Raw genomic sequence first — 23,133 nt, 5'->3', positions numbered from 1 at the left:
GGTCTTGAATGGAATTCATAGTACATGACCCCTATAGCTAGTTCCTTTCCATACTACCTCACATCTATCAGATTGGTTTATACGACAGAAAAGGAAAATGACAAAGGCTAGAAAGGATGTGGGAAACAGATATTAATGAGTTGTTGGTAGAATTATGAAGTGACTCAATCTTTGTGGGATATAATTTGGAATTATTTCCAAAAAGCTAAAAGTCTGTGCATTTTTGGCTCATTAATTATTACTTAGCTCTGTATTCCAAGACATTAAAAAAAAGAAAAAGGATGTATCTCTATCCCTCTCTCTCTCTGTTTCTATCTCTGTCTCTCTATGTTTGTCTGTCTCTCTGTATACATATATGTCTATATATGTAAAATATTTATAGCAGTTCTTTTTATGATGGCAAAGAATTGGAAATTCAGGGGATGCTCTTCAACTGGGACAATGGATGAACAGGTTGTAATAGATGACTGTTTTGAAATATTATTATGCTATAAGAAATGATGAGCAGGTGCTTTCAAAAAATCCTGGAATTGACTTAATGAACTGATGCAAAGTGAAGTGAGCAGAACCAGAAGAACATTGAACACAGTAACAGCAATAGGGTAAGTGAATCAAACTCAAATACCTTAGTTGTTCTCAGTAATACATAATCCAATGAAATTCCAAAGGACTTATTATATCTACCTCCAGAGAAAGAACTGCTGAAGTCTGAATACAGATTAAAGCATACAATTTTTCACTTTTTTTCATGTTTTTTTTTAATTTTTCTTTCACAACATGATGAATATGGAAATATGTTGCATAAGTGCCCATTTATAAACTATATCAAATTGCTTGCTTTCAACTATGAGGGGTAAAGGGTGGGAAGGAAGGAAAGAATTTGGAATATAAAAATTTTAAATTAAATAAATTTAAATTAAATAAAATTTTTAAATTTTTAAAAGAATGTTGAAATTATGTTTATATGTTTTTGAAAAAATAAAACATTAAAAAGATTTTAGGATATTTATGCTTTTTAATACATTATGTTCTAGATTCTAATAAAATGAAGTTTTATAAAATCACAGAATCTCAAGAGCAGAAAGGGACTTTCAAGCCATTTAGTTCCACCCCAACCCTTTACATTATCCCTAGTTCATGTGCATCTAGTTTTCAGAGGTGCTCCAGTGAGAGACAAGCCACTATGGTCAAAGGCAGCTCTTTCATTCTACTTTGGATTCTGCTAATAGAGGTTGGACATAAGTTTCCTTGCATCAAGCTTAAATCTGCCTCTCTAAAACTTCCGTCTGCTTCTTGAAGTTCTGATTTCTGGGACTAAGAAGCAAAATTAATCTGACTTATCTTTCTTATAACAGTGACAATCACATCCCACTTAACTAAACATCCCCAATTCTTTCAATCATGGGATAGTTAAGAGTCTCAGCGATTCTTTCCATACCACAGAAGACTTTTGTGGTCACATTCTTGTTTGTTTGTCCATTTTTCTAGCTTATTTATGTTAAAGTAGGATTCTGTTCCCTTAGGGTTGGAGATGAGGAAGAGTTATCCAAACTTCAGGATTTTTCATATTGTTGTTTCAGAACTAATTGTGGAGGTCTGTAAGTTTTCAGTGCTTCCAAGGTAGTGTTACCTCAGGAGATATGTCATTATTATTTTTCTGATAGGTGCTCTGATATTTTCCCAGGAAAGGCTCTGGCTCCAGTGCAGCCACAAGCATAGTGCTCTTCCCTGACCTTGAATTGTGATCAGGTCCCCTGCTCTCCCAGAGCCACAAGTGCCAATACTCTCCTCTAACATGGAAATGGTGACCCAGAATTGTGTATGGGCAATGAGGATGACAAATAGTGCCTGGTCCTATGATGTGGCTCCTGGTCTTTTAGAATCTCTTTCTGACCAGTCATTCAATCCCCTTATCACCTGGGTTGAGAGCTCCTGAAGCTGCTATGGGTGCTGCTTATGCAGCCACTTTTCAAGCCCACTAATGGTGTTTTCACCATATATACTCCATGCTGGTTCTGACTCTGAAGTTACAGACTTCTCCTGCTTGCCTCCCAAATTGTCTTGGATTGGGAAAATGTCTCACTCTGAACTTTTGTTGGCTATATTACTGCAAAATTTGATTTGTCAAATTATTTTATAGTTGTTTGGAGGGGAATGTTGAAAACTTTTGACTGAATTGCAACCTCTATTGCATTCTTACCTCTATTTTTGCCCCATTATTTTCCACATGTATATATATATATTTTTTTTTTTAATTTTTTTTTTTACCTTTTTCCCGTCTGCACCATCTCTTCCTGGTTTTCCTTGAAGGCCCTTATCTCCCTTCAATCCTGGAAGCCCAGGAAGTCCTGGAGGACCAGGTGGACAGTCATTGCAAACATCCTAAAAAGAAGAGACATCACAATCATTGTTAAAACTTATTTGGTCCACGACTATTTATTCATGTCTATTCTACTTTGTAAGGCCCTGTCCTGAATACTGGCTAAAATACAAGGATAATTTAAAAAAAAGTCCTCTCATGGTGCTTATAATTTAGTAGCGCTCTAAAATAAAAATAAATATCATAAACAATTAAAAAACACATTTCCTCCTTAAAACTGTAGTGCAAACTTTGTTGAGGTATGTCTCTTCACACTTCCATCCTTTGCAACTGATTGAGAAAGGAATGATATTGATTAATTTCTAATTTTGTACTTCCTCAAGAAGTTAAGAAAACCTGAATCCACAACTTGACTCTCATACATATTAGGTGTATTATATTAAGCCTCTTCATATCTACAGATGAGTTTCTATGACAATAAATTGTTGACAAATTGTAACTCTTGAATAGTGGAAAAAAATAAATTGTGAGATTTGTTAAAAAATAAAACAACAAACACATGTATTTATAAATATACACATATGCTTAGTACTATTATGAAAAGGAAGATATTTTGGGTGGGTATTAATCAAAGACTGATTATATTGTCATAGTAGAACTGATTATCTAGAAAGGAAGAAAGGCCAGAGGACTACATAAGGTCATGAGGAAGTCTTGTGGTTGTGGTAGACTGTTGTTTCTGGATGGCTTTCCTTGATGTGTTTTTGGTCCCCTGTGTGACTCCAGGGAAGTCTTTTATGCCAGGCAGTCCATGCTATTCACTTGACCAAGATTGGTTGAGAATTTGTATTAGAGCTTGCCAATAGAGAAAGTAAGACCCTGGCATATACATTCACTATCTGTACCAATTAAATTGTAAGTTTCTTGTGTGTACATGCAACATCATCTACAATTTCTTTTACCCTTGAATTATGTATTAACTGCCTTTAAGTATACATAAGAAAAGAGAATAGATATATTCTTTTTAACTGAAGAAAGCAGAATTAGGAATAATGGTATCTTTTCCTATACTCCATCATTTTTATACCTATTTTTCGCCTTGATAATGACTTCCAATTCTTTTATCTCCCAGTACTTCTTCTGACTATCACTCCTGTTCAGCTTTCACTTTCCTGCCTTACTAGTCTCAACCTTATAGGTAATCAGATCAACTTTACACTTTCCTGTCTTCTTCCAACTTCTGCTTCTTCATCATTTATGTTCTACTAACCCCCAAATTAGATTCTTTACCTTCATCATCTTCTGTTCCTACTCAGATATCATTGAGCTCAAATTGAGCTTAAGACTCAACTGAAATTGCTCTTTTCATTTATCAACAATATTTGTCTTTCTTAATTATCATTTGCGTAAGTACAAATTACCTTCCTTCCCAATCCCAATTTCCCATTCTTTTCTCCCTTTTTTCCTGAACTGTACATTCTCCCCATATCCATCTACAATTCTTCTTGACATTTCCATTGGACCCTCCAGAATTCCTCTTTAGCTTTTAATAAACTTCCATTTATTTTTAACCTTCCACTCTCATGATTCTTTTATTTTCTGAGTTTCAACTAGATGCAATTGCATGCAGACTTCCTGAGACATTGAGAATTGAAATGCTCCTTGCTACTCATGTCACTTCCAGACTCTCCCTTGCCCATCACTCATCAACTTCTTTCAGGTTGGTTTTACTCCAATTTAACATCCAATCAAGACCATAGTGGCCGTTTTCTATCCCTGTGCCATTTGTAGCTGGATGTCAATATGATTTTCCTCCTCAAAACGTTCTCTTTTTCTTCAAATATGTATGTTGATGTTCTTTCTTAAATCTTCCAATTTCTTAATATTTTCATATAATATAAGCAATTTCTCCCTTCACTTGTTACACATAGGGATGTTTACATACATGTATCTCTCTGTTACTTACCAAGACTTACCATCTTTTCCTGTACTCCACCATTCTTATACTTATTTTTCATCTTTGTAATGATTTCTAATTCCTTTACCTCCATGTACATTTTTCTTCCGGCCATCACTTCTGTTCAGATTTTACTTTCCTGCCTTCCTAATCTCTACCTTAGGAGTAACTAGATCACCTTCACACTGTTCTTTTTCAATCTTCTGCTACTATTCTATCACCAGCTTCTTCCTCTGTTCCTATTTAGATGCTATTGAGAAAAGTGGAAGATAACTTTTAAGTAACTGGCTTGACTGAATCTACTGTTATTAAAATTCAGTTGGGTCCTCACTTATAATCCTTTTACTCCTCTTTAATTGATTCACTATTATATTATCCTACAGAGTGTTCCAGATATCTTTTCTCCTCAAAATTTCTACAGAGATCCTTTTACTGCACCTTCTCAATTAAGGAAATTGGTTCATATTTTACTAAGAAAATAAAGAGAATCACCATAAGCTCCCTCTCTTTCTTTTCCTTTTATCTGAAATTACTCTAGACATCATCCCATTTTCTACCTCTATATTCACCCTTTATACACCATTAATTTCTGTCTACCCCAGAAATTTACTCTTTCAATAATCCTTTCTTTCCAATCTTTAATAGCTCCCTATCTATTGGCTCCTTCTCTGCTGTTTAAAAACATACTCAAATCTCCTCCATCTGTAATAACATTTTAAAGCTTCCTTAGACCCTGCAATTCTCTCAAATTTTACCATTTTTCCTTCCATTCATAGCCAAACTTGTAGAAAAACCATTTCTATTTGTTTCTCTCCTTTCATTCATTTTTAACCCTTTTAAACCTTTTTAAGTTCACTTAATTGAATTTTCTCTCTCCAATGTTACCAACAATATCCTGGGTGCTAATCTAATGAATTTTTCTTAGTCCTCATTCCTTTCTTCACCTTTTTGCAGCATTTGACAATGCAAACCATCCTCTTCACTATAATACTTCTTCTCAATTTCCATGCACTAGTCACTCTTGGTTCTCCTACTGCTCTGACCATTCTTTCTCAATCTCCTTTTCTAGATCATCATCAGTATCATACCTCCTAGCTCTGTGCATAACCCCAGGATTTGTCTTGATAATTTGCTTCTTTCTCAACACATTTTTCCCTATTAACTCAGTCATCTATAAAAATGATCGTCAGTTCTATAAATTTAGTCCCAGTCTCTCTCCTGAATTCTAATTTCAATTATATTAGAAAATGCAATTATTGAACATTTCAAAAAGATAACTTATAGGTATCTGAATCTCATCATGAACAAAGCAGAGTTCATCATTAAAAAAAAAAAATCTATCCTCAGAATGTTTCTATTTCTTTTAAGGGTACTACCATGCTTACAATTCTCCAGGTTAGCAACACCTATATTCTCAAATTTTCATTCTCCCTTTCCCATTTATTCCATCATTGCCACAAACTTTGATATTTCTACTTGTATAATATCTTTTGCAACTGTCCATTATTTATACAACTACAGCTAATTCTCCCTTTCCCCTAAAGGCAAGAGAATGCAACCTATAAATTATAGAGCAATGAGTTTGATTTTAAAAACTATCAGATATCTAAAAAATTATTATTAAGGAGATAGTCAGAAAACACATAAGATGGCTTAATTTAATTAAGAAAAAAAGCATGCAATTTAAGGGATCCATGATGAAAAATGCTATCTATCTCCATAAAGAAAATTGGTGAACTAAGCACAAATTGAAGCATTCTTTAAAAAAAAAAAACTTGACTTTTCTAGATTTTTTGGTATGTTTTCTTTTGTATAGTAGTTTGCATGGAAATATACTTTGCATGGCTTCATATGTATAATAAATATATTTCCTTTTAAGAGTCAAAAAGGGGAAGGAAAATGGGAGATTATTTGCATATCATTGTGAAAATTTAACAAAACAAAATATTTTGAAAAGAAAAAACCATTTGAGAATAATTTCCTTCCTTGATAGTGTTTCTTAAGTGGTAGACCAATATAAGACACCACAGTGTAGAAAGGATATCGATAAAATGGAGAACATCCACAGGAAAGCAAGTAGAATTCTAAACAGAAGGAAACATATTTATGGTATCTAGGAATGGGCTGAAGGATTTGGGGGATGTTTATCATGGAAAACAGAAAATTGAGGGGTTGCAACATGACTGTGTTCAAGGACTTGAAAAGCTGCCAAGTGGAAAAGGCTTTTTCACACTTTTTTCTGTCTGACCTCAGAAACAATGTCCTAGGAACAATGGGTGGAAGTAAGAAAGAAGAAAATTTATACTTGATTTCAGGAACAGAAAAAAAAAGACTATCACCTTAATTCCTAAAAATTAAAAGTATCAAATAGTGGAATCAGTTGCTTTGGTGGTAGAGTATGTTTTCCAGATGTTAAGATTTTCAAATAGAGGCTCAATGGCCACTTCTCTTTGGAGACATAGGATAAACTGGATGGGAACTAAAATCACTTCTAATTTGAAAATTTCATGATTCTTTAACTCTAAATCTTTCATCTTTACATGGACCACATGATGAGAACTGTTTAGTGCTAATAAAAACAGCTAATAAATTACAGATTGAATCAATTCTTAATGATTTCTTGCCATGTATGAAAAGGTGAAAAAACTCAAACTTGCCAATAAAAATGAGTAAAGCTTGTGCTGAGACATATTTCCTCACAAAATAGATAATTATCTATCAGGAGACTGATGTATAGGAAGACTAAAAATTAGAATGTGGGTTTTTTTTTTTTTAGTATTCATGAGGCATTTCCAAATGTTACCCAAAGGCTTTCTTTTGGACATCAGCAGAAATGGTCTTTAGAGATTGCAGATTTATCAGATTTCTTACTGTTTTAGCAAGAAGATAGGTAAGGGAAGGAGAGAGAAAAATTTAGAACATAAGTTTTACAAAAATGAATGCTTAAAATTATTTTTAAATATATTAGAAAAAATGAAAGAATATTAAAAAAAAGAAATGGTCCTTCAGGAGAGCATATGGTAAGAAGTACATTTATTACATGGTTTGCCCAAATCAAGGAAAATTTTGAGTAAGGTGAAAACATGAAAATCTATATATGTCATAAATGTATGTTATGTAACAATCCACATGGGGTCATAGACTAAGAGTGTGGAATTATTCTCATGTCTTAGAATAAGGATGACATTGATCAAAACATAAAAATTACTTACTAAGGGCAAAGAAAGTGGTATAAGAGTTATATTCTCCACCAATCAGATCCCATTTGGAGTATTATACTTATCCTATTAACCACCTTTAATAATGATTGCAACATTAGTTGTAGCAGCTAGCATTTATATAAACCTTTAAGGTTTGCAAATGTATGTATGTATATTCAAAGTAATAGATGCATACATATAATATTTATGAATATTATGTGTAATGTGTGTATGAATACAATCTCATTTGATATAATTCATATCAAGGAGTACATTTCTACAATATTTCCTTTTACCTTTCCTCTGTAATTCCTTTGCAATATTCCTATTCCTATTCTCATTTAAGCTAATTTCCTTGATGCAACAGACTCCTTTTATATCTTCCTATCTCAGTATTCTCCTCCCCGAAATCTATGTTTCATACTGACATCATATTAATTTTTATGTTTAGATCTTCATGTCATTCTTCTGCTCAAAATCAGTTCATGGCTCCCTAAATCCTACTGAATCAATTTCAAAATTCTTTAACATCAATGGCCTTCCACAATCTGGAATCACATCACTTTTTCAAACTTCTCTTTTCTGTAGTCTTCCATCCTCTAATCAAACTGAACTTTTCTCTGTGGCCGAATGAAGCAGTACTTTAAACTGAGACTGTTCCCTATCACCTTTGCTGCCTCTTAAATTCCTACTTATCCTTTGAAATTCAACATAAATGCCACTTCCAAAAAAGCCTTAATAACAATCTTTTTTCTACCATGGAAATTGCACAATACTTTATTTTTGCAGTCCCCAATATATTTATTCCTTCATATTATCATTATCTACATGAAAATAATACATCCCTTTCAAGACTATAAGCTCCATGAGGACAGGAACTGCCTCATCTAAACATGTTATCTTTACTAGCACTTATCATAGCGCTCTACATACACAAATAATAAACATAAACATTTATTAAATTTTCATCAATTAAACTGAGGAAATAAAAGAAGGCTCTTACCTTTACTAAGAGATTTAGATCCTCTGGAGAAAGAAGAGGAGAGGGACCCTGCCAAAATGAAGAGCTAAAATTAGGATAAAAATAGGATACAAGAAACTAAAGGCTTTTATCAAAAAACTGGGGAAGGGAGCAGATATAAGGCTGCACAAAGTATGGGAAACACTGGTCAGAGAACACAAAAGACATGAATTACCAAGCTAAAAATGAATGATTATAGACGAGGCCGAATCTGAGCAAAAGGGGAGGCCAGCAGGATCTTAATCCCCAAGTTTTTCTCTATATAACTATCTGTTCTATCTACTTTCATAAGACTATTATCATTTCCCCATCATGACCTCCTAAAAATAAGAACTAACATTTTTACATGCTTTCAGGTTTGCAAAGTATTTTACATCTTATTTCATCTTCAAAATAAGTTTGTGAGATTATTGTGAGGAGGTATTGGTCCCATCTTATAGATGAGAAAACAGTTGCTTATCTAGGGTTATGTAGCTAGCAACTTTCTGAGGCAGGCTTTGACCCAAGTCTAAGATCAGTGCTCTACAGACAGGCTGTCCTAATTGTCACTCTCTCATAAAAGATCAAAATGACCTGTTTTCATAGAGCCTAGAACTGAGAGTGAGTTCATAGGTGATGTCAAGTTCTCATTTCATAGAGTAGGGTCTGAGTTTCAGAGATATTCAGTAATTTCCCTAAAATTCGGAATTTATTAAGTGGGCATGAATTTGTAGATTCCGTTGTATGAGAAGACTTGATGAAGGATGGTATTGATAAATGAAGAGGGTCAGGGAATGAGTATTTAAATTTTTCTTGGGGATGAAAAATTAGACTTGTTGTTGTTGACTTAAATTGGTATATTTAAGAGAAAAGAGAAAAATTAAGTTTGATGTTAGGGAAGATTTTCTAATAATTAGAACTATATATAGTAGCAGAATGAGTTTGCCTTGGGAGATGATATATTCCCCTTCAATGGATGACCTTGGAAAATGCTTGATGATTATTTGAAAAGGTATGTTGTAAATAATTTTTTTTGCTTTTCTTCCAAATGTAAGTTGGACTAAATGATCACCTAAATTTCTTCTAAATCTGAAATTCTGTGATCTTAATCTTATGGTCTTTTGAGCATACCATACTGCTATTAGTCATATAACCCTTAGGATAAATATGAAGGTACTGTAATCTCTCCCAGAAGGCTTTTCATTTTAAGCCTTTTTATTTTTCAGGTGCTCTATAAAATCCTCTATATCTGAGGATTTATAGAGAGATATGGGCTAATATCAGAAAAGATTCAAAGCATGGAGGAGTTATATAACTAGTACTGACTGATGGCATCACAAACTCATCAAAGTATCTCTTCTTCTATGGCTTTCTCTTGTTTAAAGGCATTTTAATTTGTATAGAAGAATTGCACATGTTTAACTTATATTGGATTGCTTGCTTCCTATGGGAATGGCAGTGAAGGAAGGGAAGGAGAAAAATTTGGAACACAAGGTTTTGCAAGGGTGAATGTTGTAAATCATTTTTGCATATATTTTGGAAATAAAAATTTATTATCAAATAAAAAAAGAAAAAAAATTGAAAAAATAATGCTACCACTTAATGAATATATATGTCATGATACACAAATATCAAGGAATAGAGAAATACAAATGAAAAACTATTCGCAAAAGAATGAATCAATCCTAAAACTATATTACCTTTCCAATAGTTTTAGTTTCTGAAGAAATGATAAAAAAATTTTGGTGTAGTTGTTTCCAGTGCAAGGAATATACACAGTAAAAGGCAAGCTGGTACTATGCATCTTTTGCTGTCAGTAATAAAAGTCTATTTTTATGCCCAAAAGACTATCATACTGCATACTCTTTGATATGGCAGTGCCTCTAATGGGTATATATTCCAAAGAGATCATAAAAAGGGGATAAGGACCCACATGTGCAAAAATGTTTGTGGCAGCCCTCTTTGTAATGGCAAGGACCTAGAAACGGAGAGGATGCTCATCAGATGGAGAATGGCTGAGTAAATTGTGATATATGAATGCTATGGAATGTTATTGGTCTATAAGAAACAATCAGCAAGATGATTTCAGAGAAGCCTGGAGAGACTTACATGAACTGATGCTAAGTGAAGTGATTTAACCAAGAGAACAGGCACTCAGCAACACGATTATGTAATGATCACTTGTGATAGATATGGTTCTTGTCAACAATGATGTTTCAGTCCACTTTCAATAGGCTTGCGATGGAGAGAGCCATCTGCCCCAGAGGGAGGTCTGTAGGGATTGAGTGTGGACCACAATACAGTATTTTCACCTTTTTGGTTATTGTGTGCTTGATTTTTGTTTTCTTTCTCATTTTTTTCTCTTTTTTGATCTGATTTTCTTATGCAGCATGATAATTGTGGAAAAGTGTGTGGAAGAATTGTACATGTTTAATATATATTGGATTGCTTGCTGTCTGGGAGAAGTGGATAGAAGGGAGAAAAAATTTGAAACACGTTTTTTTTTTTTTTTTTTTCTTTCTTTTTTTTCTGAGGCTGGGGTTAAGTGACTTGCCCAGGGTCACACAGCTAGGAAGTGTTAAGTGTCTGAGACCAGATTTGAACTCGGGTCCTCCTGAATTCAGTGCTGGTGCTCTCTCCACTGTGCCACCTAGCTGCCCCCTGAACACAATGTTTTTAAAGACAGAATGTTGAAAACTATTTTTGCATATATTTTGAAAATAAAAAAGCTCTTATTAAAAATAAAAGCCTGTTCTTAGCAAAAATAATAAAAATAAAAACATATTTCAAGCAACAATAAGCAAGTGGGGTTTCATTTAAATCAAAGAGAAAGAAATGGTCCAGTTTGAAAGAAAGATAACAATTGTTTAGTAACTGGTGTTGATGTTGGTAATGATTTTCCACAAGGGCTGTCCTATTCAATGAAGGAGGTGGGGACCAGGGTGGATGAGGAACCAGAGTCTATATGGAATGGTTATTTCAAAGGACATTTAAATATATGTCCATTCATTCATTCATTCATTCATTCATTCATTCATTCATTCATTCATATAGTCCTTCAGTCAGAGCACAAGGCTAATCTTTGAGGGGAAGGTTTCCTTCTCTGTACTAGCTTTCTCCTTAACATGTGCTTTGCAGGACTTTGGTCTTTATTGACATCAAACACTACATGGCTCTGACACAGCCAGATATGCCTGCTCTTGGCCAAAATATTCCTCTTTTAGTCCAACAACATATAATTATGTTAAAAAAATAAAATCACTATATATCATGAAGAAATCATTCTTAGAGACTTAGAAAGTAGAACAAAATAAATTAGGAAATTGAAAATAGTAAAGCTCATAAAAACAGAGATTTCTTCCTTAGCATCTAATTTCAGTTTAAAAGCATAAGTTCTTTTTAAAAATGTTAAATCCCTGTTGTGATGGACTAATGAGGTAAAGGACAATCATATGAGAATGGTCAATGATAGGGAGGACAACTTGAAATAAAAGGAACTAAGTACTCTAGACAAAGAGTGGTAGCAGTTGTTTAAAAAAATATAACAAATCATCCAAAGTTTGAATGAGGAAAGATATGTTAAAATCCTTAATGTTTTCAAATATTTCATTTTTTAATATTTAATATTTCTAAAATGTCTATGACTTCATGGGATATAGCCATTCTCTTCAGATCACAATAATTTCTATACATTAATAGACAACATTCTTGAGTTCAAATTTAAAAAAAAAAAGCTTTTAAATACAATTTATCCTCTGGTTGTTAATATTCTGACAATAAGTTTCTCCAAGATTAACTATGGTTCACAAAAAAATATGCACTCTGCTGAGTTTTGCTCATTGAAAGGCCCCAACAGAATTGGTGCTTAATTAAAATGACCTTACAAAATCTGGTATAATCTCCATATTTCAGTAAAATTCATATATTGCTTATTATGTGAGCTAAGTACTTAACAAATATTTCATTTGTTATGAGGGGGAGGTAGATGCTATTATTTTCTCTTATTTTACAAATGGAGAAACTGAGACAAATAGAGATTAAGTCACTGCACAGAATCATAGTTTCATAAAAGCTAGTATATGTCTGAGTAGGATTTCAAATCAGATTTTCCTGACTCCATTGTGCCCCAATAAATCATTGTAGAAAGCATTTAATTGAAGGTTAAAATACACATGTAAAGGATTTTAAATGCCAACTTGAGGAAACTATCTTGTAGACAAAACTGAGATATTTAAAGATCCTGAGACATGGAGCAATATGGTCAGATTTGGGCCTTAAGAACATTATTTTGGTAATTTATCTGGATAGATTGGAAAGGAAGTGATGGAGGAAGCAAGGAGACTGAGTAGATAGTTATTCTATCCCCAGATAAGTGGTCATGAGGGCCTGAAAAAGGATGGTGCTCTGAAAGTAGAAAATAAGGGATGGTTGGGAGAGATGTCACTAAGACATGAGCCAGTATTATTTAGCAATAAAAGAGACATGGGAGAATATCATGTCTATAAAAGAGTTAAGTGTGACTTTGAAATGATGAATATAAGAGACTATAAAGATGATGGAGCTCTCAATAAAAATAGGGAAGTTTGGAGGATAGGTTATTTTAAGGTTAAAGATGATAATCTTTCTTTAGAAATATTGAATTTGAGATGTTTAAGTGGTCTCCTAAGAGAAGTCCAGTAGACAGTTGATAAAGCAGGAGAGCATTCAGGGAAGAGATGAGGACTATTTATATAGCTTTAGGAGTCATTTTTTGTATAGATGGTACTTGAACTCTTAGAAGCAGAAGAGATCACCAATGGGAAAAAAAATGTAAAGAGAAAAAAAAAAGGCCTGTGGAGTACAGGCTAAAGGGACAGGAGATAAGACTTTGATGCAATAGAGAAAGAGGAGGAATGCTTGAATATTAGTAGGACAAACAAGAGAGAAGAATCATAGAAAATAAGGGAGAAAAGAAAGTCCACGAGGAAGAAGTCAATAAATCAGTAAAGCATTTAAAGAGATGAAAATTAAGGGGAAATATTATTTAACAAGTCAGTTTATTTTTAACCTTACAAAGAACGAGGTTTGATGGGAAAAGGAGGTAGATTTTGATAGATTAGTGAGATCAAGAACCAGAATGTAAAGATTGTTGAATATGTAGATAGTAAAGAGAAAGAGAAAGGAAAAAAAAAACAATCTATTAGGATTTTGAACTTGAAAAGACTTGTAGAAAAGTCTACAAAAAGACAACATTTGTAGGGCAAGCAAGATTAAATGAAATATTTTTGTTGCTGTTGTTTTTTAAGAATAGGGTATATCTAAGCATATTTTTATATAACAGCCAGCAGATAGCGCAAGATTAAAGATGAAAGACCAAGGAAATGATCGCTGGGCCAATGCTCTATCAGAAATGCAGAGTAGTAAAGAAAATGACAATAATAATAAAAAAGAAAAATAAAGAAATACAGAGTGGTATAATGAAATGAGGACGAGGCTGTGAAGTTAGGAGACCTGAGTTTGAAACTTAAGTTTTACTATTTAAATAGTTATATAAGCAGACACTGCCTTTACAAGCCTATTTTCTCAATATGAAATGGGGGAAATAGTTTTTGTTCTGCCTCTCTTTGAGATCTATTGTGAGGAAAGTGCTTGGAAAACTTAGGGAAATGTGAATGATGATGATAAATATGATAAAAGTGATGACAGTAATGATGATGGGTGAATGGTTATAGACAGTCATAAGCAAAAATTCGGATCTTAGGCTTACCTTATTGTAAGTATTAAGGTCATAATAAATTCTCATGCAAAACTGGCTGTTTTTTTTATGATATCAACATAAATGGAAAAAAAAAGAACAAGACCATTTGGGGATTTAAAAAGAATTCAGAAAACTAAGACAACTTACTGGTTTTCCTGGTGCACCTCTTTCTCCTGGATTTCCAGGTAGACCCTACCAAAAAAAAAAAAAAAGATGAAAAAGATCATGTTATATTGATTACAGACAGGCTATTCTTGTGTTTTGACACTTCCCCCCCAACCCATGATTCTAATGAAGATTATCCATAGAAAGGATGGGATCTTCATTAATAAGCAGCAGTGACAAGGACACTCAGAAAACCTGATTGTTTGTCCTAGCATTAACTCATATAACATGTCTGATCTGTGGCAAATTATTTCAGCACTCTGAATCTCTTTTTCATCATCTGTAAAGTGGAACTAATTCTCTTACCTCATGGATATGAGGCTCAATGATTTGTCTATGGATATTTGTTATTAATGTACATTTACATGTTAATGATATTTTTTATGTTTTAAGTGTCTCGTGCAGAATAAATGTGCATAAAGAAATCAGAAATATAGTTCATCTGATTCCTAGGAACAATACACAACAAATTAAAGGATGATAGATTTCTCCTAAACATGACAGCAAACTTACACAAAATATAGATCTACCTAAACATGAAATTAACTGTCACATGATGAGGTGAGCTCTTTGTCTCACTGGAACTTTACAGGTATAGGTTAGACAGGATTCATGCTTTAATTTACCTGGGAGTTGGATTAAAATATTCTGAAGTCCTTTATAAATATATTTATCACATTGATATTATAGAAATGTCTGTGTGATAGCTGTTAAAGGGGATGGATATGAAGGTCTGGAATATGAGAAAAAATTATTTTTAGGTCAATTCACGTTCATTCAATTCTTCTCTGGACTATGAAATACAAGTCCCCAATGTCTTTCTTACATAATTCTCCATTTTTGTCTGACTTAAGAACCTTCACAACTTGTTAACTAATTACTTTACTACTTGCTAGAACCTGCCAGAGATTTCTACTACTGGTATAGCCATCAGGAGCCCAGTCAGCTTTAAGCTCAAATGAGTCACTGGAAGAAGGAGAAAAATTTACTGAGATTTTGACAAAGAATTTAATAACATTTCTTTTGTGATATCTCTGGAAAAGATAGAAGTAAGCTGGGTCAAAGTACAAATAAATGTATTTGAAAATATTTGAATAACTGGATCCAAAGAGTACTCATGTCAAATTTGATGGAAATCTCTAGTGGAATAAGAAGCATCATGGCAATAAAGTGTCTCTCATGCAAATGTAAAAATTATATAATATATCATGCAATACATAACAGCTATTTGACCTTAATCAAGTCATTTAACTTCACAGTTGCTCAAAGCAACTTTCTAAGACTAAGATATATACAGAGAAGAGTCTTACTGGTATTGATAGGAATATCTTCATCTAGAAGTTTCCCTATACCAATGAAATGACTGTTGCCTTTTATCTTTTATAAAATTCCAATTAGGGTCTGCCATATATTTGGAGCACTTCCTTAATTTCTCTTGAAATCATGAAGTTTATTAGGATATACCCCTAGCTTTTCCTTGATGTCTATACATAACCAGTCCACATTTCTTAAATAGAATGCTTTAAATCATTTATTCTTCATAATTCTTTGTTTTTAATGTTTTATAGTATGATGACATCAATTATGTAGCTAATTCTTCAATGTCCTTTGGATCATCCTCAAATTTCATTTCTTTGAAGATTATAGTATTCATACCATATCTATATCTATATCTATACATGTACAGTGTGTGAGTCTATATATTATATATGTAATATATAATCTATCTGTCAGTTCTAGGAGACATTCGTCCATTCATATACCATGGTCTGGACAGTAGGAATTCTTTGTTTACTTGTTTTTTCCCTGTTTCTTAGATATCCATTAAGATCAAACTCTGTTGAAGGATTTTGGATCTCATTTAGGAGGCTTTTCAGTGTTCTGATGTATGATCCAATCAGAACAATGACATCTGCAAAAATGGGTACCTGGAAAGCTTTACCATCTAGAGTGATTACCTTTCACACTTGGATTCTATGCTGGATCTCCTCCATGATAGTGATGAATAGCTTTTGAGCATGACTGCCTGTTTTATATCTTGCTTGATACTAATGATTAGAATGTTATCAGACATAATTACTTCTGTTATGTATTGCAAGAAATAGTATATAATTTTTACATTATGCATGAGAGACACTTTATTGGAGCAAAAGTAGTTAAGGTGGAGTTTTGTTATATAAAATCAGAAAATTTTATTTTTAATAAAAATAATAAGTACAGTGGAATCTTATATTTGCTACACATTTTATTAAATTGCATTATTATAAGACTTTGATTTACTGTGAAATGTTACGTGAAAGCCATATTTTAGGAAGGATACTGACAAACTGGAGTGTGTCTAAAAGACAGTAAACAAGGCAGTAACAAGACTGGAGAATGTGTCCTAGAAAGATTGATAAATAGAACTAAATATTTTTACCCTTAATAAAAGAAAGCTAAGTGTGTGTGCTAGGAAGATGAATACTGTATCCAGATATTTGAAAAGATTTCATATAGGAGACTTACCTTGTTTAGCATTGAAGGACAAAACTAGCACCAATGGATAAAATTACAAGATGATAGATTTTGTCAAAGGATAATTTTTCTAAAATTTCGAGCCATTAAGAGATTAAGACAGATGTTGTGGTAGACAGTAAGTCATCCAAGGGCATTTATTTATTGTATCTCTTCCTGGACTAGGCTTGATACATATCATTAATTAGGAAATGTGCTGGAGAAATAAATAGGCAATTTTAATGGGAACCACAAAGAGTAATAGCTAGCATATTAAATGCTTTTAAAGATTCCTAGGATCTCAAAATATAGATTAAAGCTAAGAATATAAAATTCAGTAGAGCAACATATAAAGTTCTCCATTTCAACTAATAAAAAATTATATATATATATATACATATATATATATACACATATACACACACAAAATTTATGTATGTATATATATATTTCCTGACTTCAGGACTGGTGTTCAGCCCACTGTACCAACTAGCTGTCCCCAAAACAAGATTTAAAAAGATATTAATTTAGTTGGATAATAGTTTTGTGTTGAGAAGAACATAAACATTTTTGAGGACTATAATGTGAGCATGATTCAATAACAGTAACGCATAGCCTCAGAAATGCATATTTTGCAGGAATTAAGAGTAGCAGAGTTTTCAGGAACAGGAGATAATAGTCCTTCTCCAATCTGTCCTAGCAAGATAACATTTAGAGTTGTGATCAATTCTGAGCACCACAATACTGGAAAGGAATTGAGAAATTGTGGTTTGTTAAAACAAGGGTTACCAGAATTCTTAAGAACAACAGCAACAGACATTTATATAACGCCTGCTATCAGTCAGGGATCTAGCAATGCACATTAAAAGTATTAACTCATTTTATGCTTGCAATACCCCTGGGAACAAAGTGCTTCCATTACTCTCATTTTATAAATCTTATAAATATCATAGAGGTGATGCTATGACATGCGAGAAAACTGGATTTAAGTGAGGGAGTGTGTGAAAGGCTATCTGCCTCACTTTACCCACCAGAGCCATCTGGATCCAGTGGCCAAATATAGATCAGGTGACTGGAAATGGTCCTGGATGCAGTGGGAGACCTTGGCCTTTTTAAGCTAAGATTTTCAACAGGTTTCAGTTTGACTGAAACAACACTCATTCAGTAATTAAAGCTAGGTAAAAGACAAAGGTCTTGAAGCAAAGATGACCCTTTCCCCTTAGTAAAAATAAATATAAATCAATAAATCTGGGAGGGGAAGACTATCAGGGTTTCTGGCCAAAATAGAAGTGACTGATAATTATTACATTCACTTTGGAAGACCTTGCTCAATCCTTTTTAAAACCAGGAGATTGATTAGATGATAACCAAAGTGTCTTTCAATTTTTAACAATTTTATAATTTTTAATGACTTATAGAAAAGTCAGAAGGAAAATGAAAACTGAGTCTCTGAGAGATGGGCAGCAATCAATGAGATAGTCTCCAAATTCTGCCCTCACATAGAAGCCCAATTCAAGGAGCCACAGGATAGGACCTGAATGATTCACCTAAGAATCTGTGTGACCTTTGACAAGTCAGGTTATCTCTCTGGGTTTTTCAGTTTCTCCTTTCATCAGGTAAAGAGAATTTCCCTTCCACAATTCCTTCTAGCCTGACCTTATGACTCCAAATTCAGTGCTCTTTCCCCAGAGCCACATTGATTTCTCTGGATTATGCCTTACATAATAGCTAATGGATCTAGGTGATATATAAGGGTCTTTGGGGGCTTTAATTTTTTTCTAAGTAAAAATATGAGGCTGAATTTGGGAAAATGTATTTCTCCAGAAGATATTCAGTTTTTTTATTATAGAAAGATTTTATGAGGAGGCTACATTATATTCATCTAGGATATTATTGAGGGATAAAATTCCTTGTTTCCTTGAATATTCAACTCAGATGTCCCCTTCTGCATGAGACCTTTCTTGATTCTTACCTCTCATCATTCACTTGTTAGTATGGTCTCTAGTATAGTCTCCATATAGTCTAGTCTAGTCTAGACTATATAGTCTAGTATAATTAGTATAGTCTCTATAAAAAAGGTTGCTTGTATCTGTTTTGTATAGTTCTATGCATTTACATGATTGTCTTCCATATTAGATGATAATCTCTCTGAAAACAGGCATAGTTTCATTTTTTAACTTTGTTTCCCCATTACCTAGAATAATGGCCTATAGTAAGTACTTAATCGGTGCTTATTGATTAGTTGATTGATTTCATAATGTACTTATTAGGGATATCAATACCTTAAACTAATCGTGTGGTAAGATAAAGCATTGCCTAGGAAGTAAGGGAATTTGAATCTTATTTGTGGAGCTAGCTCACTGTGTGGTCTTAGAAGTCACTTCTGTTCTCTTAGCTGCAATTTGTATAATTAAAGGCTAGATTGAGATGATGTCCATTTGGTCTCTTGAAGATTTAATACTTTATAAATTCATGATTGTAAATTTCATAATTTCTATTAACTTACATCTTGTCCAGCTGGACCTTGTGGACCTGGGAATCCGGGTAACCCTCGAGAACCCTGAATGAAAGAAAACGAAAAAATATTAGAGAGTCACATATATATGTATCCCACACACACACACACACACACACACACACATATATATATATATATATATATATTTATGGACACATGAGGTTTTTATAATATGAATATAAATTTATCAGTCAGTGGAATCTGAAACACAAGCTGTTTTGTATAAATCTTATTTTATCAGACCACACTTTTCTATCATTACATCTCTGTATTTCAGGCATCTTTAAAGCTATAATTTGTTCTCACTATTATCTTCAATCTATCCATACTTCAGTTCTTACTCTGGCCATTAGCCTTGAACAAGCTGAATTTAATTTACTCTTTTCCCAAACTCAACCTCATAAATGAATCACCAATATTCTTTTGATTTCATTTCATTACTAGTAATTATCACATATACATGTGTATATATATATATATAAGACATATGTTTATATATGTATGTCTATATATATATATATATATACACATATGCACACACATACACACACTTACACAGATATAGTTTTCCTCTTTTAATACATTCAAACAAGGAAACATTCAAATATCTCAACTTTCAACAGTATCTGTTAAAATACTAAAAGAATCATAATATAGTCTCTGGCACATTGAAAGGATCCTCATGAAGGATTAATGGAAAACCTAGGAAGGATCATTTAAAATGAGGACTGTAGGGTTTACAATCTACACTGATGGAAGGAATACTCAACCAATAACCTAATTATTCCTATAGAAATCTAGCACTGTACAGGCACATTGCACTTACCGGTGGCCCTTTTTCTCCTGGTGGTCCAGTGGAGCCCTAGAGACAAAAGAAGGAGATATTCCTTGAAATTAGGCTCAATATTCAACTAGAGACAGGTATTCAATTTCATCAGAGATGGAGAGTAGCAGCTAGACAGCCAAGGTTGGGGGGGTAGGAGAGAGCAAAGAGAAGACACATACTGGGGGATGGATGTACCAGCTGAGAAGATCTTCAGCTCTGTGTGGTGGGAGGCCCTTGTAATTGAAAGGCAATGCTTTGAGTTTGCAAGAATTTCCTGCCTTAATGCACTCCAGTGGAACTAGAATATAAATGACTGGCATCATCCTTGAGATTATGCTGGCAATGGGATCTTTCCCAAGAGGAAGCAAAATTTTGGGACAGAGTAGTGGATTATTTAAATGAAGAATATCCAGTTGTTTACATTGGAATCATATGAATTTATCAGGATGAAAGACTTTGAGCTAATGTGAGACTGTATTTGACAGCCTTTGGATAAACTGAATAATCAAGTGGGAGAGAAACATAATGTAACAACCAAGTCAATATGGCTTAGTAAATTCTATTGGAATTTTCTTCAATTTAATGTCTTGATATTCCCCAAGAGCAGTAATGATAGAAATCATAACAATGAATAATGTTTATAGAGAGTGTCATGGTTTGTCAAGTGCCTTACATAATTGATTTTTGCTCAGACCTATGATTCAGTGTTTGTAAGGAATTTTCAGTAGGAACTCTATTAATGAAGATGAGCAGCTTGTTGATAATTCAAAAGATAATTAAAAATATTTTTATGGGACTGTCAAGGGACATTAACAATTTAAATGATTTACCAATATTCAAAAGCTATGTATCAAAATTAGGACTAGAAAACAGGTTTTCCTGACTCACAAAGGCCAAATTATTTCTCTGTCCCTCTAAAACAGGGACTCAAACTTTTATCAGTTGTGACCCATTTTTGCCCAAATATTTACAAATTCTTCTATGTTGTTTTATAATGTAGGTATACAAATAAAACATTTGCTTGTAATAAATCATAATTTTGTGAACCCACTTTCAGTTATGAGACACCTCCCATGTGAAATTGTGACCCAGAGTTTAAAAAGCTGGTATCTGAAGTACTTTGCCTCTAATGAATTCATTGCATAATTATCAAAATTTAATTCAACCTTGATTAAACATAGCATATAGAAAGCTGGCCTTGATACCAGGAATTTCTGAATTCTCTAGTACAGTCTGAGATACTAACTGTGTGGCCTTCAATTAACGCACTTAAACATAACTTTCTAAGGTTAAAAATTGCAGAGAAGGTTCCAACCTGCATAAGTAAAGGGATTTTCCATACCTGGTATTTCCTGCATTAATAAAAGTACAAACCTAGTGCTGATTTCATTATATGCTGATATTGCTCTAGATATTATGTGCACAAAGACAAAAAGTAAACGTCTTCACTATCTGTCAGTCTACAAACATCCTACCAGGATTTGATCCTGGGTAAAGTAAATATAAAGTATTCACAAAGTGTTAGAAAGTAACTTTAATTGATTCAACTGATTAAACTTGATCCTGCTAGTCTAGACTTTGGATCTACTGTTCCAATTCTTATTCATATTGAAAAGCCAGGCCTTTTCAGGGTAGCCCCCATATTTGCCCTTGGTATTATTGTAAGAGTCTTTATGGAGAGGTCTTTTTCTATAATTCTATAGCTCCAAAGTTCCCAAATGGTAGTTCTCCAAAGATTACTAGTTAATATCAGTTAACAAAATAGACTTAATTTGGCTTTTAGAATCAGGTTTTTCCCAAGGGGGAATATAGTTAGCTCATTCTCCAACAAATACCAGAGCCCATTGGAAAATGGGTCAACCTCAGAATATATGAAGTTACAAAATAGGTAATTCATAGCTTCTTGAAGACCTTTGGCTGCGAGTACTTTATCATCTCCTCTCCCTCTTTTGGGATCCTTATGTTTTCCTTAAGTAAGCATAGCTTTTTCCTGGGATCCTGGTAAAAACTGTGTAGTTGCCTTTCCCGAGCGTGTCTACTTTGTCCTTGGCTTTCTAAGTAGATAGAGAATACTGGCACTCATTGTTATTCCTGGATATGCTGCTAAGGAACACTGATGAGAAGCCCACATTTTTCAGACATTTCCAAGTGTGAAAGATCTTCCTCCAGTCTGGCAGTTTAGAAGGAGGAGAGAGGGAGGATTTCAAGACTCTTATTCTCCCTCATGAACAAGCAAGTACTTCTCAGTGGCTTGACTAGAACTCCCTTCTCTTGACTCACCTATAAAATGTTGGGATCCAACTTAGTGCTATCCCCCTCAACTCCAATTGCTAACTTATCTGTGTTCCTTTAAGTTCCAACAAAACCTCCCCCATCTCTTACTTCCAGTGCCTTCCCTCTTTTAGTTATTCCCTTATCTTGTATATTGCTCATTTTGTATATATTTATTTGCATGTGATCTCCCTTATCAAACTGTAAATTCCTCAAGAAAAGGGAACATTTTTCTCCTTTTTGTTTTTGTATTCCTAGCATATTTGGCATATAATAGGTGCTGCTTAAACTGATTGATTAATTAGTTAATTGGCTTCTTATTTTATGGAAAATCTCATAATATATGACTGGGTCTTCTCAATCAACCTTAACACATGTCTATTATAATATCATTTCATTTCATCCAGTGGCTAGAAACATCCTATTCCTTTTCTACTTGATAAACTAAGTTATGCACATTTACTTCAAAATCTATTAAATGTTTCAATAGATATGTGTTATGGGCCAGAACTTGAAACAAGGTGCTAAGTCAGTGGAATTAATAGAAAATAGTTATCTAATTTAGCATGGTGCTTAACAGTTCTCTAGTTCAGTACATGTACTTAGTACTTAGTAGAGTTCTACAAAAGCCACACCTTTGATAAGA

The 23,133-nt window shown here is 33.5% G+C and overlaps 1 protein-coding gene across 2 annotated transcripts in view; it reads right to left on the bottom strand.

Annotated features, from left to right (window-relative positions):
* Positions 1 to 23,133, bottom strand: part of COL22A1 (collagen type XXII alpha 1 chain) — a 578,696-nt gene that overhangs the window by 82,256 nt on the left and 473,307 nt on the right. For both annotated transcript variants that reach the window (XM_074264749.1, XM_074264757.1), the window contains 5 exons: positions 20,217 to 20,252; positions 19,379 to 19,432; positions 14,362 to 14,406; positions 8,481 to 8,528; positions 2,269 to 2,382 (listed from right to left, as the gene is read on the bottom strand). In XM_074264749.1, the coding sequence (XP_074120850.1) occupies positions 2,269 to 2,382; positions 8,481 to 8,528; positions 14,362 to 14,406; positions 19,379 to 19,432; positions 20,217 to 20,252 (297 nt within the window). The remainder of the gene's footprint in view (positions 1 to 2,268; positions 2,383 to 8,480; positions 8,529 to 14,361; positions 14,407 to 19,378; positions 19,433 to 20,216; positions 20,253 to 23,133) is intronic.

This window comes from Sminthopsis crassicaudata, chromosome 1, assembly GCF_048593235.1.
Source record: "Sminthopsis crassicaudata isolate SCR6 chromosome 1, ASM4859323v1, whole genome shotgun sequence".
Classification (NCBI taxonomy): Eukaryota; Metazoa; Chordata; class Mammalia; order Dasyuromorphia; family Dasyuridae; genus Sminthopsis; species Sminthopsis crassicaudata.
Note: the sequence above shows the minus strand (reverse complement) of the source record. Positions and strands in the feature narration are given on the sequence as shown.